Source organism: Patagioenas fasciata, chromosome Z (assembly GCF_037038585.1).
Source record: "Patagioenas fasciata isolate bPatFas1 chromosome Z, bPatFas1.hap1, whole genome shotgun sequence".
In the NCBI taxonomy this organism is placed as follows: domain Eukaryota; kingdom Metazoa; phylum Chordata; class Aves; order Columbiformes; family Columbidae; genus Patagioenas; species Patagioenas fasciata.
The window spans coordinates 60,374,801-60,393,422 of NC_092560.1; the positions used below are offsets into that span (position 1 = coordinate 60,374,801).

The following is an 18,622-nucleotide window of genomic DNA, read 5'->3' on the forward strand; positions in this document are numbered from 1 at the left end:
TGTTAACGTGTCATAGGTGAGAGGGAAAATGTTTACGTCATAAGCAGGAAGCCTTTAATGAATTCCTCAGCTTTAATGTATAAAGCCAAATAGAAATTATATTTTACGATACATGTATAGACTACTGCATGATGAGGTAATGCTATAGAGTGTGAAAAATTACTATCTCTCCATTCATTTATTCTAAACTAAAACATCTACTAAACATTTGTAATTAGCTTATTCATACATTTCCTAACAAAATACAGAGACAGATAAAAAATGAAGTGATACTTTAAAGAATTAGGAAGAAACATCTTCTGCCTACTTCAGTTACAACTATTGGAGTGTACATGGGCAAAAAGGTCTACAATGAACAGAAGTTGAATGTTAAAAGAAACTTTGTACTCACACAAAGAAAAATCTTGTACACACGTGATCTGTGTTGGGAACTACCCATATCTCTCCATGTTTGTGCAGATCGGATGAAGTTATCACTATCAAGGAAAAAATAAATTTCACAGTGATGAAAGCATGCCCCAAAAATACTCCTTTTAAGATTTGCTTTTTTAATACACTTTAAATAGCCTTCTGGGAACATGACGTTTTCTACTGCATGTCTGTGGTGTGGGGTAGCCTCTGAATTGGCTGCTAGTACAAACAGGGAGATGAACTTGATTCTTGTTTCCAGAATATATTTTCCAGAAAATACAGATGCTTGGTGTATGGAACCCAGCTGCTAACTGCAATGAAAAATTGTATTTATTAAAAACGACTTTTAAATGGCCAGAGGGCTGGGTCAACTAGTTGGCCTTTGGAACAAATTTGTTTTTGTTTGATGATGGCTGAGCCAAAAATAAGACATTAAAGACAAAGCCTGAAACTGAGAAAAGACAAATTTGGGATTTGCACTACTACAAAATATTTTAAAAAATTAAGCCTAGCAATTATGACTCAAGGGGATCACAAAGCTTGCCAAAACTTGCTCAATGTTTAGAAAACAGCGATGTATTTGACGATAGGTTGTCTAGTAGCAGAATGAGGACAACACAGGAAAGAAACCTCTTTATTGCTAGGTAGAAACTACACCATCAATCTGTATTTGAAAATATTTCTATAAATGCATTTGAATAGCATCCTTCTGGACAAGTTGTCCAACTGTGAGATGAGCAGGTTCATGGTGTGCTGGGTAAAGAACTGGCTGAAGGGCAGAGTTCGAAGGGTTGTAGTGAAATGTGGCTACATCTTCTGGTCACTGGTCACCAGAGGTGTTCCTCAGGGCTCTATTCTAGGGTCAGTGCTGTTCCAAATACTTATAAATGATCTGAATGCAGGAGTTGAATGCACCATTTGCAAGTTTCCTGATGATACCAATTTGGGAGGTGTTGTTGACTCTCTTGAGGGACAAGAGGCCTTGCAGTGGGATCTCAGTAGATGGGAGCACTGGGAAGTAATGAAATTTAACAAGTCCAAATGTCGGATTCTGCACCCAGAACAGAGTAATGCTGAGCCCAAGTAGAGCCTGGGAGATGAGTGGCTGGAGAGCAGCCCTGCAGAAGGGGATCTGGGAGTGTTGGTCAACAGCAGCTCAACACAGCAGCATCTGCCCTGGCAGCCAACAGGGCTAAGTGCATGCTGGGGTTCATCAAACCTGGTATGACCAGCTGGTCAGGAGAAGCGATTGTCCCGCTGGATTCAGTGTTGGTGTGGCCTCACCTTGAGCACTGTGAGCAGCCCTGGGCCCCACAACTGAAGTAGGATGTGAAGGTTCTTGAATGCGACCAGAGGAGGGCAACAAAGCTGGTGAAAAGGTTGAAGGAATGTCCTGTGAGGAGTGGCTGAGGACTTTGGGCTTGTCTTGTTTGGAGAAATAGAGGCTGAGGGGTGACCTCATTGCTCTCTACAGCTTCCTGAAGTGGGGAGCTGGAGAGCAGGGTGATGAGATAATTTTCCTGCTATCCAGTGACAGGACACATGGGACTGGTTCAAAACTGCACCAGGGAAGTTTAAATTGGACATTAGGAGGCATTTATTCACCAAGAGGGTGGTCAAACACTGGAAGAGACTTCTTGGAGAGGTGGCTGATGCCCCAAGCCTGTCAGTGTTTAAGAGGAACTTGGAAAATGACCTTAATAATATGCTTCAACCTTTGATCAGCCCAGAACTGGTCAGGCGGTTGGACTGAATGACCATTGTAGGTCCCTTCCAACTGTAACAGTTGATTCTGTTCTAGTCTAGTCTAGTCTAATCTAGTCTAACACTACTATGAATAAATACATATTCAATTTTTATATTATTTCTTCCATCAAATGTTATTTTAAACAAATATTTATATTTTGTAATTAGCTTTATTTAAAATCTATATTGACCACCTTTCCTTAACATTTCTTTTCACAGAAAAATGAAGTGTATATGAATGATCTAAAATACATTTTATCAAATATTCAAAATTCACCCTTATAACATAAATAATCCATGAATAAATGTAAAGAAGAATGATATGAATGAAAATGTCCTGGTGAAAGATGAAATTTTTATTTGGAAAATTCGGACATTAAAGGTCAAGTAAACTACAGTAAACTTTAGATTCATTTAATATCTTTTGAAAGTTTTAGAACTAAATTTACGTATTGCATTTTCATGTTGACTGACATCTTCTTAATAGTATTAAATATTTCACTTGAATATTTGACAAAATATATATATAAAAAAGTAGCATGTACAGCTTCAAGCTTCAGTCATGAAATAACGTATTTCCCACTGTCTGGCTTAATTTTTGCTTTTAAAAATAAACAAATACTCCAAATGAAGGGCAAACTACTTTTAATACAATTTCTTTTTTTTTGGCCAATGAGGCTAATTACCAATAACTGGTACAATTCTTACTCAAATTTCATAATTCTTTATTCTCAAAACCTGCTGAGGTTTCATTAGTTATTAAAAGAACACTCAAGTCTTTCAAGAATGACTGTACTCATGCGCTCTGGATTTAACTTCACAGAACTTCTGAAGCAGTCAAGATAGAACAGACTGGTTACAATATGAATAGTGAAAAATTATTTGGAAATTCAATAGGAAAGATATTTTTTTTCTGACTTTTAGGTGTTTAATGCATTTGTCAAGAGCTAGAAAGTGGGAAGTTAGTGTTTCAAACAAAGAATCATAGAATCACAAAATCATTTGGTTGGAAGAGACCCTCAGGATCATCGAGTCCAACCATAACCTAACCTAACTCTAGCTCTAAATCAGGTCCCTAAGAACCTCATCTAAACGCCTTTTAAACACCTCCAGGGACAGCGACTCCACCACTTCCCTGGGCACGCCTGTTCCAATGCCCAACAACCCTTTCCGTGAAGAAATTTTTCCCATCATCCAATCTAAACCTCCCCTGGCACAATGTGAGGCCATTTCCTCTTGTCCTATCACTTGCTACTCAGGGGTAGAGAGCAGCACCCTCCATGCTACAACCTCCATTCAGGTAGTTGTAGACAGCGATAAGGTCTCCCCTCAGCCTCCTTTTCTCCAGGCTAAACGGCCCCAGATACCTCAGCCACTTCTCAACAGACTGGTGCTCCAAGCCCCTCAGTAGCTTCATCACCCTCCTCTGCACTCTCTCCAGCACTTCAATGTCCTTCTGATGATGAGGAGCCCAAAACTGAACCCAGGATTCAAGGTAGCGCCTCACCAGTGCTGAGTACAGTGGCAAAATCACTTCTCTAGTCCCGCTGGCCACACTATTCCTGATACAAGCCAGGATGCTGTTGGCCTTTTTGGTCACCTGGGCACACTGCTGGCTCATCTTCAGTCGCTGTCAATCAACACCCCCAGATCCCTCTCTGCCAGGCAGCTTTCCAGCCACTCTTCCTCAGCCTGTAGCGCTGCCTGGGGTTGTTGTGACCCAAGTGCAGGACCTGGCACTTGGCCTTGTTGAACCTCATAGAATTGGCCTCAGCACAATGATCGAGCTGGTCCAGATCCCTCTGTATGGCCTTCCTACCCTCCAGCAGATCAATGCTCCCAAAGGCCATGACTTGGGTTATCCTGACGGCTTAGGAATATAAACAGATTTGAAACACAGGCCAGATAATCAGTCGCTATGTGCATATGGTTATTTCATTAAAAATCTGCATGTATTACAAGTTTTGGTTGAAGAGGGAAATGTTCTGAACTGGAAGATAAAGCCAGCTATTAAGCAAGTATTTGCACACCTACTAGTAGTATCTTACCTAAAACCAACCAATACTGGAACTAAAGGTCTCGCTGATCTGCATCCAGTAACACTGTGTCCATGACTAAAATAATTTTTCAAGGGCATTCAGCTTACCTTCACATAAGGCTATGCATTTTAAGTTACGGCTTTGCAAAAATTGTGACTGTTGTCCTTTCTTCTGTGACTGAGATGTAAAAACATGAGAAAACTGGATTAGTGCAGTAATACAAACTGAGTGAAGAAGTAACAAAGGAGAGGGTTTCTATTTGCAGTGGTTTATTAATGAACAAAGAGGCAGTCTTTCTAAAATGCTTGTATTATATTTCTAAATGAAAAAGAATTTCTAAAAACATTATACTATATGTTTGGTTCATTGTAAGAGAGATTTGAACACCTTTATCTAGAAATAAAAGTTCCTAACTATTACAGAATTAATAATATTATTAGAAACATCAGAATGTTACTGATAAACAAATTGATAGCAGAAAAAAATATTCATTTGATCACCAATTCTTTGACCACTACCCTAATATTTTATTGGTTGTCCCATTTCTGAGGGCTTCTGCTGTTACATACCAATCTCTTTCCAAAGCCAGATTATTCTGTAATTTCTAAGTGTTAATTATGGAGACAGGTATTAGATTTCTTTCTCAAAATCTAGCTCTACACACAAATGCTACGAGTTTGCTTTAGATAGATAAGAATTGTAATGGTTTAATATATAAAAATCACGAAAAAGAAAAATCTGACTTGCTATAAATGAAGTGCTACTCATTTTCCAGCAATAACTGCTCTCAATTCCCTTTGCATCATTCTTCTGCAAGTCTAATACTCAGAAAGCAAGGGCCTGCTAAGGGTCATAATGCAATCCATATTTCATTTTCATACTCTTTTCAAATTATTCTGCTTGGAAAAGAAAGGCACAAGGCCTGCACTATACAAATTGTTACTAAAACCAGTTGGGCTGTATTTGATGTTTTAAGTCTCTGAAGTTGTTGATTTGTTTAATAAAATAAAACTGTTAGCTTTCACAAAAGGTATATTACCTCCTTTTCAGCTATTAAGTTCCCAAGTATAAAATCATAGATCTTCCTAGAGATGGCTGATGTACTGTACCTGTGATGCATTACTGCCCTTACTGCCTGAAGCTGGTTCATCTTTAGCTGACACCTTCTGCTGCTTCTTGTTCATCCCTAGGAATATCAAAGCCATGTAAGACTCCCTGGCACATAAATACTATAAAAAAAAAGTTAATTGTGGAGAATGAAACAGGTAGCACAGTGGGAATCACAGTCCTTTGCAAGGCACCCAAAAAGATAGTTAACTTTGTCACAGAACATCTCAATTTAATCCTAAAAATTATCAGTACATCCACAGGTACTGCAAAGACCTTAGGAAAGTCAAGTTAGAATCAAGTAGCTGCAACAACAGAAAAATATGAGCTTAAATGCCACTGAATTCAGCTCAGGAATGCTCCTATGTGGTTGTTTAACAGAGTTGCATGTCAATAGTCTTGAGGCTAACTGACACTGTTGAGGCTGAAGCAACAGTCTGATTTACTGTGGGTGGGAACTGTAAAATAAATTATTTCATATACTAACCTGTAACACTTTATTTAGACTTATTGAAAGTAATTAATTGTTAGGAGTATTTACTTTGGTTAAGTTTCAAAGTCTGCCTTGGTCTAATTAATTTATCTACATGTGAAAGTATTAAGTTGTCAGCCACATTGGATCCAATCTCCATCTCAGAAATCCAAACACATACATTTGTTCCCTAGATCTCTTTTATCATGTTGGTTTATATAAAACTCCTATATTGCATGCTACTACAGGCTTCCTCGCCTTTCCAGTACCCCATTTTCTTGGCAGTTTGCAAACACAGACTGAATTAGGGGGAAGTTTAACTCTTTGAAGGAACAGGGAGTCTATCACTCCTCTGTGCTTTTTATTGACATCAAGTGTTATATACTGCACAGATCTCCTTTCTGGAGGAGACTGGATGGAAGGGACCAAGAAAGGTAGAGAGATGAGAAAAAGCACATTGAAACTAACAAAGCAGTGCTGTCCAAATAGAAGGGCATTTTGTTGGATAATGAAACTGCACCCTGCACTTTTAGTGAGTCCTAAAAAGTTTCCATACTTGTATAATCTCTGAAAAACTAGAAGTGCATTTAGAGATGGTTGATATCGAAATTCAAAAAATAGTAGCAAAAAATGCTGAGCTCTTAAAAAGAATTTTGCCGTTACCTAAAAATACTGAAAATCAGAAATCACAAATAAAACTCTCTGAAATATAATATCTACTTGTACACAAACACACTTTCAACTATACCAGCACTTTCATATGCGAGGAAATTGCAAATACGACATACCTAAAAGAGAACGTCACCGTATTTTACCTTGTTTCTATTATGCCTTTGTTTATGATTTAATTCTTATAAGCAAAACGCTGCGTGAGTCACTTTTGGATTTACTAGTGGGACAAATCATGTTCCCTCCTTTTCTCATGCTAAAATAAACACACTGTCCTGTACACTCTATGTAATCCTGACATGTTGATACTGGGGAATAATCTTAAATATACACAGTTGAACATGTCTACTGATGAGCTTTTGTCAGATCAGGTTGTAAAAGCCCATGAATGTGTAGATAGTGCTAAGATGGACTTAGGCAGATACTGACAAAAAATCACAAAGCTGGATTTCTGCTGCATAGTCAAGACAGGCTCCATTACACACAGCATCCAGTATTAGCTGCTATTTGTTTCAAGTACAGTTTCAAGATACTCAGCACCGTGGAAAATGATAACTGGTATTTAATAAGGGAATTTAGATTTTATCTTTTTGAATAACTAAATCTTGGTCAACAAAGATAAAATTTAATATAGTGTTGTAAACAGTGAAGCTGATAAGAAAAGTAGTAGATAAGACCAAGATACCCCCCTATATTTCTTCAGCTTTAGAGTGATTTATAAATATCACCTGAGTAACCAAATGATATGCTTGACAATGGACTAAGGTAGATGCCACTTCCAAACATTGCACCATGGAGCTGAAAAAGAGAAGAGTGATTGTTTAACATTAATTCGGTTATCTAGACAAAATAATACTAATGCTAATGGGTCACAATGTAGATAAGCATCGGCCTCACTGCCCTAACTTATTGCCTGGTAATAAATGGTGTTCAAAGAAGTCTTTAAAAAAATTAAGCCGCTAATATACAACTAAAATACTGGACTTTCTGGAAACAGGCCCAAACATAGTTTTACATCAGATTTATATATAAAATTGCATTTTCTGTTTTCAAATCTAACATTACTGTAGAGGGTGTTTCTGTACATGGTTGAATACACCTCAGCCTTAACAAAGCTGAGCAAGCTCAGCTTGTGTCTCACATGAAAACCTTGGCAGGTGGCACAGCCTAAGCCTACCTCTGTGGATCAAAAGCAGCAGTAGCTGCTTTTGTTTTCTTTAATTTAAGAAATGAAGAAATGGTGATGACACTGGTCATATGCTATAGAAAAACTTAGTCACTAGTTTGGCTTGAGTACTGGAGCAATGAGTTCAATCAAGCTTTTGTCTGAGCCAATTCAGGCATGTACATCCTATCACTGCAGGACTGCGCTTTAGCCACAGATCTACCAGTTGCCTGAAAACAACAGAGGCAAGGGAAGACTCTTATTCACCATCGCTGTTCCATGTCATGAAGCTTGGGCTAAGCAACCAAAGTGAGGACTTTATATTAGCCCTGCAGTCATTTTCTTGTCTGGGAAGAAGGAAGTATCTGTTTCATTTCTTCACCAGAGACTGACCGGATTATGTAGAAAAGCCATTAAAGAAAAAACACCAAGTGTATTGGAACACAAACGAGGACCCAGTGTACCTCCCGCCCAAGTTGATGTTATGACCACTGTGCTTCAGAGTCATGTTCACCCTTATTTCTTTCCTCTGATCCAATGATGTTTACATTGTCTCTGCAACTGGCCAGAACTATCACAGGAGCATACAAACATGCTTTCACTCTTTCAGTGTGGTATAGGATCTTTGGTGAACAGATATTTTTCCTGACTGGTTGGTAGCAGGGTAAATAGGATGAACTGGGCTCAGTATATGCCTTAGGTCTGTGACAGATCTAAGATGATGACTTTTACAAAATATGGCTTTACTGCTTCCTCCTGTTCCTAGTATCTCAACCCTCAACAAAAAATAAGCATAAACAAAGAGTATTACGTCGGTGAATTTTGGTGTGTAAATCCTGCTTTCACGGGGAAGCATTTTCCAAAGGTACTAATAAAAGTACCCAAACCACTAAGAGGAATAGTAGAGATTTCCACTTCCTTTTTTTCAGTGTCTTCTGTACCCCAATCCTTAGGCAGCATCCTGTGATCCTCCTCAACGTATCATGGACTCAGCTTTGGGAAGAGCTGTCAAAACTCTGATGCTAAAATATTCTGAGTTACAGCTCCCCCGTTCCTCTGGTACTGCCTACTTTGCTCTGCAATAGTGTTCTCCTGATACTTCAGTCTGAGAAAACAAAAGGAAGTTTGCAATAGCTCTCTCCTGGCCAGCACACTCATATTTCTGTTCCCAAGGAAACGAGGAGAGAAGATGCTGTAAAGCCAGTTCCCGTAAATCTTGGATCCGACAACATGGTGACAGTCTATGCAGCTCTAAATTTTAATCCTAAAATCGCTTTAGTGCAGTACCGAGCTAAGCCTCCTGGAGGTGCTGCTCTGCAATATAAAATTGAAACACTGATTCCAGCACTGGGATTTTCTAGCCATTTTAGTAGACGTATTATTTCGTTTTAATTGCATCAGAAAAGTACCTTTTCGATCAAACAAGAGGGTATCTGAAATCATCTCTTTTTTCCACCTATATGACTACAAGAACCACAACCCCTGAAAACTTGTCGAAGACAGTATGTAATCAAGCATTCACAGGTTAGCTGAAATCTCTTGAGCTTACTATTTACCTGCAGCCTTGTATTGGAAGCAACAACTAAGCCGTTCCTCAGGATGGAATGCCAATTTTCAATGTGTGAACCACTGAAAAAATGAAAAAGAAAGTATTAAAATCCACAGTGTAAAATGTAAAATGAAATCGGTAATCCTTTAAAACAATAAATTGACAGCTGTAAACCTCAAATGGTAAGAACAAAAAGCAGCATGATCTTTGATTAATATGAATATATGTACTTACTGAAATGCAAAGGTACTTCCATAGAGATTTTTAGCAGCTCGGAAATTGGATTCTTTGGCTGGTGGACTGCTGAGAAGTAGGAACTGGTGGGGAGTGTGCATAAACTTTAGTTGCTGTAAAATGTAATAGTCCACAAGTGAGAAGTCAATTAAAACAAAAGCATTGCATTTCCATAATAATAGTCCTTAAGATACCATGGTGTTTCACACAATACATGTCTGCATCTACATAACTACATGAACTAAGCTGAAATTAGTCTTATTACCCTAGTTTTAACCTGAAGTCAAACAGTAAAAATGTCTTGCAGTTTATGAAACATATTAAAGTTTCTGAAACAGACTGCAGCCTAATATGGTTCTAGTAAAGTAATTAAATTGAACAATTGCATTATAGTATTCTGATCAGAACTGGCTTTGAATTAAGGTTCAGATTTGAAAGGCTGCAGATTACTATGCCCTTAATCAGAGGATCAGAAGGACACACACTCGGAAGTGATTCTCTAAAATTCAAGAGCTACACTGTTTTTAAGGTGTACTCATATGTGGATCTCCTGGTACATCATTTTTGTGTGCACTGCTTTCTGAACAATTCTGTATCAATATTCTGTATGACAACAAATAGTGAAGCTATTCTCACCCAATCTCAGACGACCACAAGGGGAGGCACTTGTATTTGAGCTACTCACCTCAAATACGCTTTTTTCCTGAGCATTATTCCTTTCACCTATTCTAGATATTTGCAACATGATTCTGTGAGTCACAACCTGAAACTGCCTATTTATCTCTCTTGTCTATTAATGGAGTCCATGTGATCAGTTTGAATGTAGACACCTACATTTGGGTAGGAGACTCCCACCTAAAATGCTAATACGAGTCATGAGAAATGAGAAAATAATAAGGAACCCACAGACACTTACCCTGTTCACTGGTAGCTTCACAATATGTGATCTATTACTAGAAATAACCCTAAAATAAGAAATAATTAAATGTATTAGACATGGTAATCAAACAGAACTTTTCTTCTTAAAATTGTGTTATGAATGGCCACCACAAAGCACCCATCTGCAGGCCTTTGAACCTGTTAATATCAGATGAAATTAGACAAAATCTTCACTAGAAAATGAGATCAGAGGTTGTACAAATAAGATGGATTCTTTCCAGTGTTTTCAGAGGGCCTGAATGAGGTTCAGAAACAGTCCAGAAACAACTGCATTCACAAATGTCAACCCTGATGTTAATTCTTAGCATGAGCTTATACCAGATTACACTGGTGAAGTGATTGTTCATTAAACTTGGTAGTTTAACAATTATCATCTCATGTGAGTCAATTTTGTACCATTGTAGAAGAGGATGTGCAAGTGGGTCTTGTTTATCCATCTGCTTCTTTATTTCCAAGTAAGGTGCCTAGAAAAGAGTAATTATATTCTTTATTTCTAGTTGAAATCATAAGGTTACATTTTATATGTCACATTGCCCATGATTTCATCTATTAAAACAAATACATGGGACTCATTATTAGATTTAAATCATAGTTTTAATGACATTTAGCATTAGAGAGTTATAAATGTGTTTTGACAACAGCAAGAATTAATATAGCAATTATATACCCCAGAGTAAAATAATAAGCATATAATTAGCACAAAAATAGAGTATATTGTAGTAAACGTTGGTGATCTCACAGAGAACAGCAGAAGGCATCTCTTGGATTAAGAAATTGGACTAGAACTTCATGAAATTAAGTCTCCCAAAATAGACCAAAGTAATCTTCTCCATCTTTTTCAATTGTTTCATAGTGTAAACCAGTAAATTAAAATACTGTAGCATCTTATAATCCCTTTGAAAACATTTCTTGATTTCAATCACATTGCAAAGCATCCCTTTAAGACTCTTCAGTTCAAGAACTATATTAATATTTAGAAAAAAAGTAAAATGGTGGTTATTTTTCTTTCTAAAATACATTATTTTAGGGAACAGAAATACCTGATTTTCTAAATTTTTACAGGATATTACATTAAGTAACAAACATGTGAATTTTAATTTAGAATTTATTTTACTCCTCTCTATATACCTTGATCTTAATTCCAGAATCCTAACATATTTTATGAATACATATATAGTAGATTTATAAATGGTTGTGGGGATACATTTATACAGCAGCTGGAAAAGCGAGGTACATGGTAGAGACTTAAATAACCAGTTATAATAATAGGGGCTGTTTCGGAAAGGAAGTGCAACAACAAACATATCAGAATCTGTCTCTCTGTAAATATTGAGAAATCCTGTGGTAGTAACCCCAAGAGACCTGACCTTCCACGTCTCCAACCATACTTAGCTCATTAAGTGTTTTGGTATAATAGAAATAAAGCTATCATTCAGAACACAGTCACAAAATCAATTTATTTTGCTTTGGAAAAAAAAAGACCCAATTTGGCTTTGATATTTCCAGAAATGCACCAGTTGCTGATTATCTCATTACAATGTCCCATTCTGCTGTTATTATCTCTTAGTTAAACTCAAAAAAATCTGAATTCTACTTCATTATTTTTATTTGGTTGCCATTATGGATACTCTAGGTTTGATATTTTTAACACACATTTTATTATGATTGCAGCTCTATAGAAAAGAGATAATACTATAGACTTCACCCATTATAAGCAAGTAATATAAATATCTTCCTAGTTCTAGAAATATCAACTTAGTTAGTTAAAGATTTCTAAACTTACCTGTGTCATCTCTCTAATAGAAGTGATACTATCCAACGCTTTCATGACTCGGTCATAGTTCTTCTTCTGATGTACCATAAAATAAGCACGTAAATTAAAAGAATGTTAGTCTTTGGCTCTACAAAAACCTGAGTTCTAGGACGAATGTTCAGCAAACCAATCCTTTCAAACATTTCTAACCAATAGCTTCCTTCCAGCTCACACATAGACTTTATCATTCATAGTCCAGGAAAATTCTCTGAAAAAATGTTGTTACGATGTTTTTCCTTTGAATTTCACTGGAATCTACAACACACTCAAAAAATTAGCTCACTTTTTCAACAAACACAGGTTTTGCCAGTTATTTGCACAGCATGCTATTAAGTTAAATAATGCAGTGACTAAATAGATTTTTTAAAACCAGATGTGTTTACTTTGCTAACATGTCTATAAAACATCAAAGGTCCTTCAGTTGTCACTCTGCCTCACCCTGATCTTTGCCTACCTTCTGCTTGGGAACTGCTATCAGATGGCTACACCTTCTCTGAAGGGATGCTCTTAACAGGCCGTGCTTCGTAACCTCCACATGTCACACATCACTTTCAGGAGCTTCACTGTTCCTCATCTTTGGGTCTCACCAACTTCTGCTCATGGGCTTTCAGCTTGCCCATGTCGGCAAGAAGCTGGGAGGAGGTGGTGTGGGCCCTGGTGTGATGATTTTCATATTCCCTCACCTGCTTCATACTCATGCCTTGCCCAGCCACCAGATTAGCTGTCTCCTCATCAGCCCCCTTCCAACCACCTCCTGGAAGTCCTTGTTGCTACAGAACACACTCGCCACTTCCTGAGGAAGAACCACTGCTAACTGGCCTTTGTTCAGAAAGTTACATGCATCCCAATGCAGGATATCCAAAGTCCTCTTTTATGCCCTTGGGGAGAGCCCCAGTGAAATGTACGATTTCACAGCTTCTTGAGGACTTCCCTAAGAGGCAGCATTTGCAGCCTGAGGAGCAAGTAGTGCAAAAAGAATTCTCTACTTCAAAACAGATGCTTGTCCAAAACTCAACTATTATGTCAATGTTTGATAAAATTACACTTAAGGACATAATTGTTTGCAAAGAGAAAATGAGATGACAGCAAAAACCACTTTAAGAATAAAAAGATTGACTGGAAATCTGCCTGTTTACATGGCCTACACCTCCAAAAGTCCATCTTTCTCTTTGTGACCAACATGTACACTAAGAAAAAGACACTAAGAATATAAAATTTTGCATCTATAATTTATAGTCTAAAAGAATTTATTTGGTTTAACACAACTTTGAATGTAACTTACAGTTTATATTCAAATACCTTCTCAGAGACAATTTTAAAAAGCTACAAAATTCTGAAAATAGTCACACACTTGTGCTATATTCTGGAGCTGTAACTCTTATAGTAAAAGAGACTCCTTTAGAAAGTTCTGCTTTGCAATCTCATACGTGACTAAAACCAAGCTACAACATAATGAAAGATAACTACTTACCCTGGGGTTAAAGGCCAGCATCTGAGGATCATTAGGATCAACTACAGAAGGATATGGCTCAAAAATGACAACTTTTCTAGGTGACTCTAAAGCAGACCGACACATAGATACTAAAAGATCAACCACCTAGGGACAAAGAAAAATATTTATACAATATAGAATATGTACTTTTATACTGTATCTTCCAGTCTGCCTCTTTTTTACACATTATATTAACACCATATTTCATCGTTACCTGTATTACCTAAACCATTTTATCCACAGGACATAGTTTAGGAGTCAAATTTCTCCACTGACTGCAACAGGCTTTGGGTTCAGCCCTGGTTTATTATTCCAGGTGCACGAGAAGGACCAGTATCTGGTTCTAAACGTATTATCATGTCAAAGAAACTGTTTGCAGTCTTGCCTTCTCTTGTGCACATGTGCTAATTCCTGGATTAAATTCATTGTCTAGAGGAATGAAGTTGTGCTGGGTCTGTGTATCTCTGTACAGCAGATGCCAGTGAAAAATGGTGCTCAGGAATGAGGAAGGGTTCGTGAATCTGTACCACTGCCTGCTGTTCTCCTGAAGACTGTAATCATAGAAACACTTGTAAACATTGCTTCTGCTAAAGCCAGAACAGTGCAGTGCTTTAACAATCATTTGTACAGCTCACACTGCAAGATCCTCTTCCCTCCATCCTATTGTACAGATATACAACATGGCTTTGAATATATATGATTTCCAAGATCTCACCATAAGATCATGCATGTAATCTGTACACAGGCATGTATCCACATAAGCACATACACAACGTAGCAACAGATTTATTTTAATTGTTTCAAAATTCTTAATTTAGAGGTTAAAGATACAGAACAACACAACAATCACAAAACAGAGAAACTGCAGCTTTCTGGCAACTGTGAAACATAAATTCAGATCATAATGAAATTCAAAGTTGCTACATAAAAATGTAGCTCCAAATTAGCTCATTTCCTTTTTTTTTTTTTTTGTGACTTCTAAAAACATTCCTGTGTGAAAACAAACTTTTCCATGAAATAAAGGAAAAGCTGAGATGAGTCATACTTAGTAGGCATCCCTGGTTCCTCCCACAACTTCACACAGATCAGATCTCATCTCACCTCATAGCTCAAGCTGTTCTAGAAGTCATTATATATCTGCCGTTGTATCTGATCATTTGGAGAAAAAAAATATATGGTCCTTTAGAGAAGCAGAATGAAAATAAGAATCATGATGAAAGGGAAAAGGAGCTGTGCTGCAGTGAGTCATACTGTTACCACTCTCCTCCTCTGCTTCTTTAGCATGAATGGACAATTTTCTCCATCAGTTTAAAAATATTCTGTTAGTTCCAGTTATGAAACATCTCACATATATTGAAAAATGAAGTTATTTAAATAATTATTCATTCCTCCATGGTACTCTGATTTCTTTCCAGTTCATAACACCTGTAAGTGTGATGAATGTTTCAATAATACAGGGCATCTGCATTAGCATTTGCAAAGGACAGCAGGAGTCTGCATACACAGCCAGGTCAGGCAACAGGCCTGCAACTGTACCTAAACAGTAGGTACCAAAGTGCGTAAGTTAGGATTTAAACATTTTCAAGGATGACAGACAACACTTGCTAACGACAATTCCCTCTTATGACATGAGTCTCTCAGACACTCTTACAGGGAGTCTGGACTATCAACAAATCAGGCATTTAATTTTCAGGCACTTTGACTAAATGACTACAATAAAGCAAGGTGAGTTTGGGCCTGAAAGTTCTAGAAAGTACAGTCAATTATTTTTAAGAAGGAGTCATCAGAATACTGTGAGTGACAAAGTATACCCTAGGAAACTAGCTGAAAGCACAACAGAAATAAAACAGGATGTGATTTCTAATAATGGGAACCTATATTTAGGCTCCTTCACTACACAAAATAATTCAGAGGAAGATTCATTTGACAAAATGTAGAGATTCACAATGCAAACACCTACCTCTGATTAGTCAGCTTAGACTCTCTTTATAATGAATGGAGGAAATATCCTCTGTGATGGTAGTCTATGCTGTGATTCACACTATCCTAAACTAAAGTCAAAAATTGCTCAGATTAATCAAACCCTAAAAGTACTGAATTTTCCTGCACACAGGAATGTGAACTCAACCAGATCAGATGTAGTGAGCTGGGTGCAATGATATCACTAGAGTGAGACTTCGCAAAATTTAGTCATCTAGGTCCAAGAGGACCATTGACAAAACCTCTTATCTTTTTAAAGCACTGTTAAGGTTGTAATCATTCAGAACTCCATGTTAAAGCTCTGTATATGTAGAGGCACTCTAGAGATCTAGAGCAAGCTCCGCATATGCCTGCAGCAGCAATATCTACATAATACAGAGAGTGAGAGCCAACCAGAACCAACTCTCCTGTCAGCTGTATTTAAAAAGAGAGGCAAGAGATCAGTTTTTGTACCTAATGTACAATGTACATATTATTTACCATGTAAGTTTGTACCTAAATGTATATATAATGTACCATGTAAGTGTCTGAACTAAAAAAATAAAATTCTAGCTCCCCGGAAACACATAACTGAAGTCTCCAGAGTAACAAGGAAGAGGCGGAGCTTCATCAGCACACCTCTCTCCATGTTTTACAAGATTACACAGGTATCCCAATGTCTAACATGGTAGATGTTGCAAATAAAGCCATCTGATAGTCTTCAGACATCGGATGAAGAGCTGATGTTCAGATACTGCAGGTATATTCTCAAGTGTGTATATTGCTGCAAGTTTCTTCCTTTTAGGATATGCCCATAGGCACAGGCACTTAGATTAATACTTTATTTCCAGTGGCTAGACACACTAATGTTAGTTAAAAATTAACTGAACATTTGCTCTTCCCAAAAAAACATGTTGTTTACTAAGTAAATGTAAAGTGAGTGACATATGTCTATGAAACCAGAGAGGAATGTACTTTTCCGTAAGATGTGTGATCCTTAAAAGGATCTTAAGCATAAGATCTTTTAACTTTTGAATTTACTGTAATCTAACATTAAAATGTGATTTGGAAACATAGTTTAAAAGACTTTGTTTCAAGGCACATACATAATTATGAAAGAAAACAATGATGCGGTGATAACTATATTAATAACTGAACTTAGAGTCAGGAGGAGGCAAGTGTGTATTAAATTCCTGATCCTTGAGAAGAGAGAAAAAAGCCTATGTAGCAACATCAGTAAGGACCTTCCCACTGTTATTTAATGACCAAAACAACAGATGCTTCGTGGATAGCTGCATCCCAACACCATGAGCAGGAAGTAGCTTATTAATTGCATGAGAGTAGTACTGGCTCATTAGGCAAAAATAAATGGGAATTATGTCCAAATGACAATGGCTGCCTTTATTAACAACCCAGGTGATCTAATTTAATACAACAGAACAAGAAAACAGGGTTACTCTAATTACATGAAAGGAAAACAATGGAAGCACTTCATTAGTTGTTTGAAAACACCACGCATTAAACAGTGTATTTACACTATAAAACTGGACAATAAATAATACTTACCAAACTGTACTCATATGGGGAATACAAGTACAAACAAATACTAGAAGAGACTGAGAAGACTGAGTATACTATACAAAAATACACATGTAATAAGCAGTAGATAATTCTACCTGAGCCCCAGTTGCAATTTCATCAGCAGCTTCGTTCATCACTCCTAACGTTTGGAAAGCAAATACACAGAGCTCCCGTTCACAAACAGTGGGCTACATAAAGAAAGAAGTTAATTATATTTTTGTTCTAGTTTTGGGTTATTGGTTTTATCATGTAATACCTACAACAAAACCCAAACACATTTAATGTTATTTTCTTCTTCAGATATTAACTGCAACATTAATTTCAAATTACAAATACATGTTAATTTTTGAGGAAGATACATTAAAGAAGCATTTCAATAACCTGAAGAGCAAGTGTGAAGAACTCTAAGACTTTTAAGTACTCAGATAGGCTAGACTTAAAAGAAATCCAAACAGATTACAAAACAAAAATTACAGGTATAGACTATCAGACTCTAAAAACTTCCTACATAATTAAAATTAATGGAGAACAAATCTAGAAACTAATGAGGGCACACCCCCTTTGTAAATGCAGGTTTATTTTTCACAGCTTTTTATTCTGCTGTTGAGAACACACATAAAAATCTGATATAGAAGACAAATTTATTGAAGAAGCTACTTTTAATTTATTTTTTAACTAATTCAACAAATTATTTGTAAATGTTAAGAAAATGTATTATATTTTATAGAATAAACAACGTATTTTGGAAGGCCACGTGTTGTTATAACAAATAAAGGAGCTTCCACTCCTTTTTTCAGATATTAAAAAAAAAAATTAAAAATACTTGCTGTTGAACCAAATTTTTGTCTGTATTTTTGAAAATAATAATTCAAAATGCCATCACAATGATCAAATAAAAGAACGTAAACTGCAAATTGAGTGAGAACTGAGAGTTCTGCCATCATAAAGCCAATAAAGCAGAAACAAAAAAGAGCACAGCTTTAAGTAAAGACAATAGGCACGACTTCATAGGCTTCCTAATTGGTCACAATCCTTACAGCATCTCCATGCTTATTTATTGAAAGCTAATTAGCAGATCAACTTTTTAAAGGTTCAAGTAATGAATCACACAGTAAATTGTTATAAGCTTTCTAAATGAACAAACAGTTGAAGGAAGAAAGAAACACAAAACCTTCCTTAAAATTGACCCCAATAAATGTAGCTTTTTATTACAATGTTGAAAACAATAAAAAATAAGTTTTTGGATACTACTTCTTTGAATCCATATAATTAAATCCTAACTCAACTAAAACTTAGAATTATCTTTTGTAGGCACTACTGAACTTTTGTAACTAGAAATTCTGAGTCTAGCTACCATGATAATCACTAAAGCATTCGTAACGCTTTGAAGTTCAAGCCAATGTCTCCAGGAAGCACTTACAGAAATGAAAAAAATGAGTTAAGCAC

The 18,622-nt window shown here is 36.8% G+C and overlaps 1 protein-coding gene across 2 annotated transcripts in view; it reads right to left on the reverse strand.

The window, feature by feature from the left end:
• Positions 1-18,622, reverse strand: part of PARP8 (poly(ADP-ribose) polymerase family member 8) — a 127,203-nt gene that overhangs the window by 5,958 nt on the left and 102,623 nt on the right. For both annotated transcript variants that reach the window (XM_065860537.2, XM_071802057.1), the window contains 11 exons: positions 17,272-17,364; positions 13,616-13,741; positions 12,115-12,180; positions 10,728-10,795; positions 10,309-10,357; positions 9,393-9,505; positions 9,166-9,238; positions 7,173-7,242; positions 5,306-5,382; positions 4,304-4,373; positions 392-476 (listed from right to left, as the gene is read on the reverse strand). In XM_065860537.2, the coding sequence (XP_065716609.1) occupies positions 392-476; positions 4,304-4,373; positions 5,306-5,382; positions 7,173-7,242; positions 9,166-9,238; positions 9,393-9,505; positions 10,309-10,357; positions 10,728-10,795; positions 12,115-12,180; positions 13,616-13,741; positions 17,272-17,364 (890 nt within the window). The remainder of the gene's footprint in view (positions 1-391; positions 477-4,303; positions 4,374-5,305; positions 5,383-7,172; positions 7,243-9,165; positions 9,239-9,392; positions 9,506-10,308; positions 10,358-10,727; positions 10,796-12,114; positions 12,181-13,615; positions 13,742-17,271; positions 17,365-18,622) is intronic.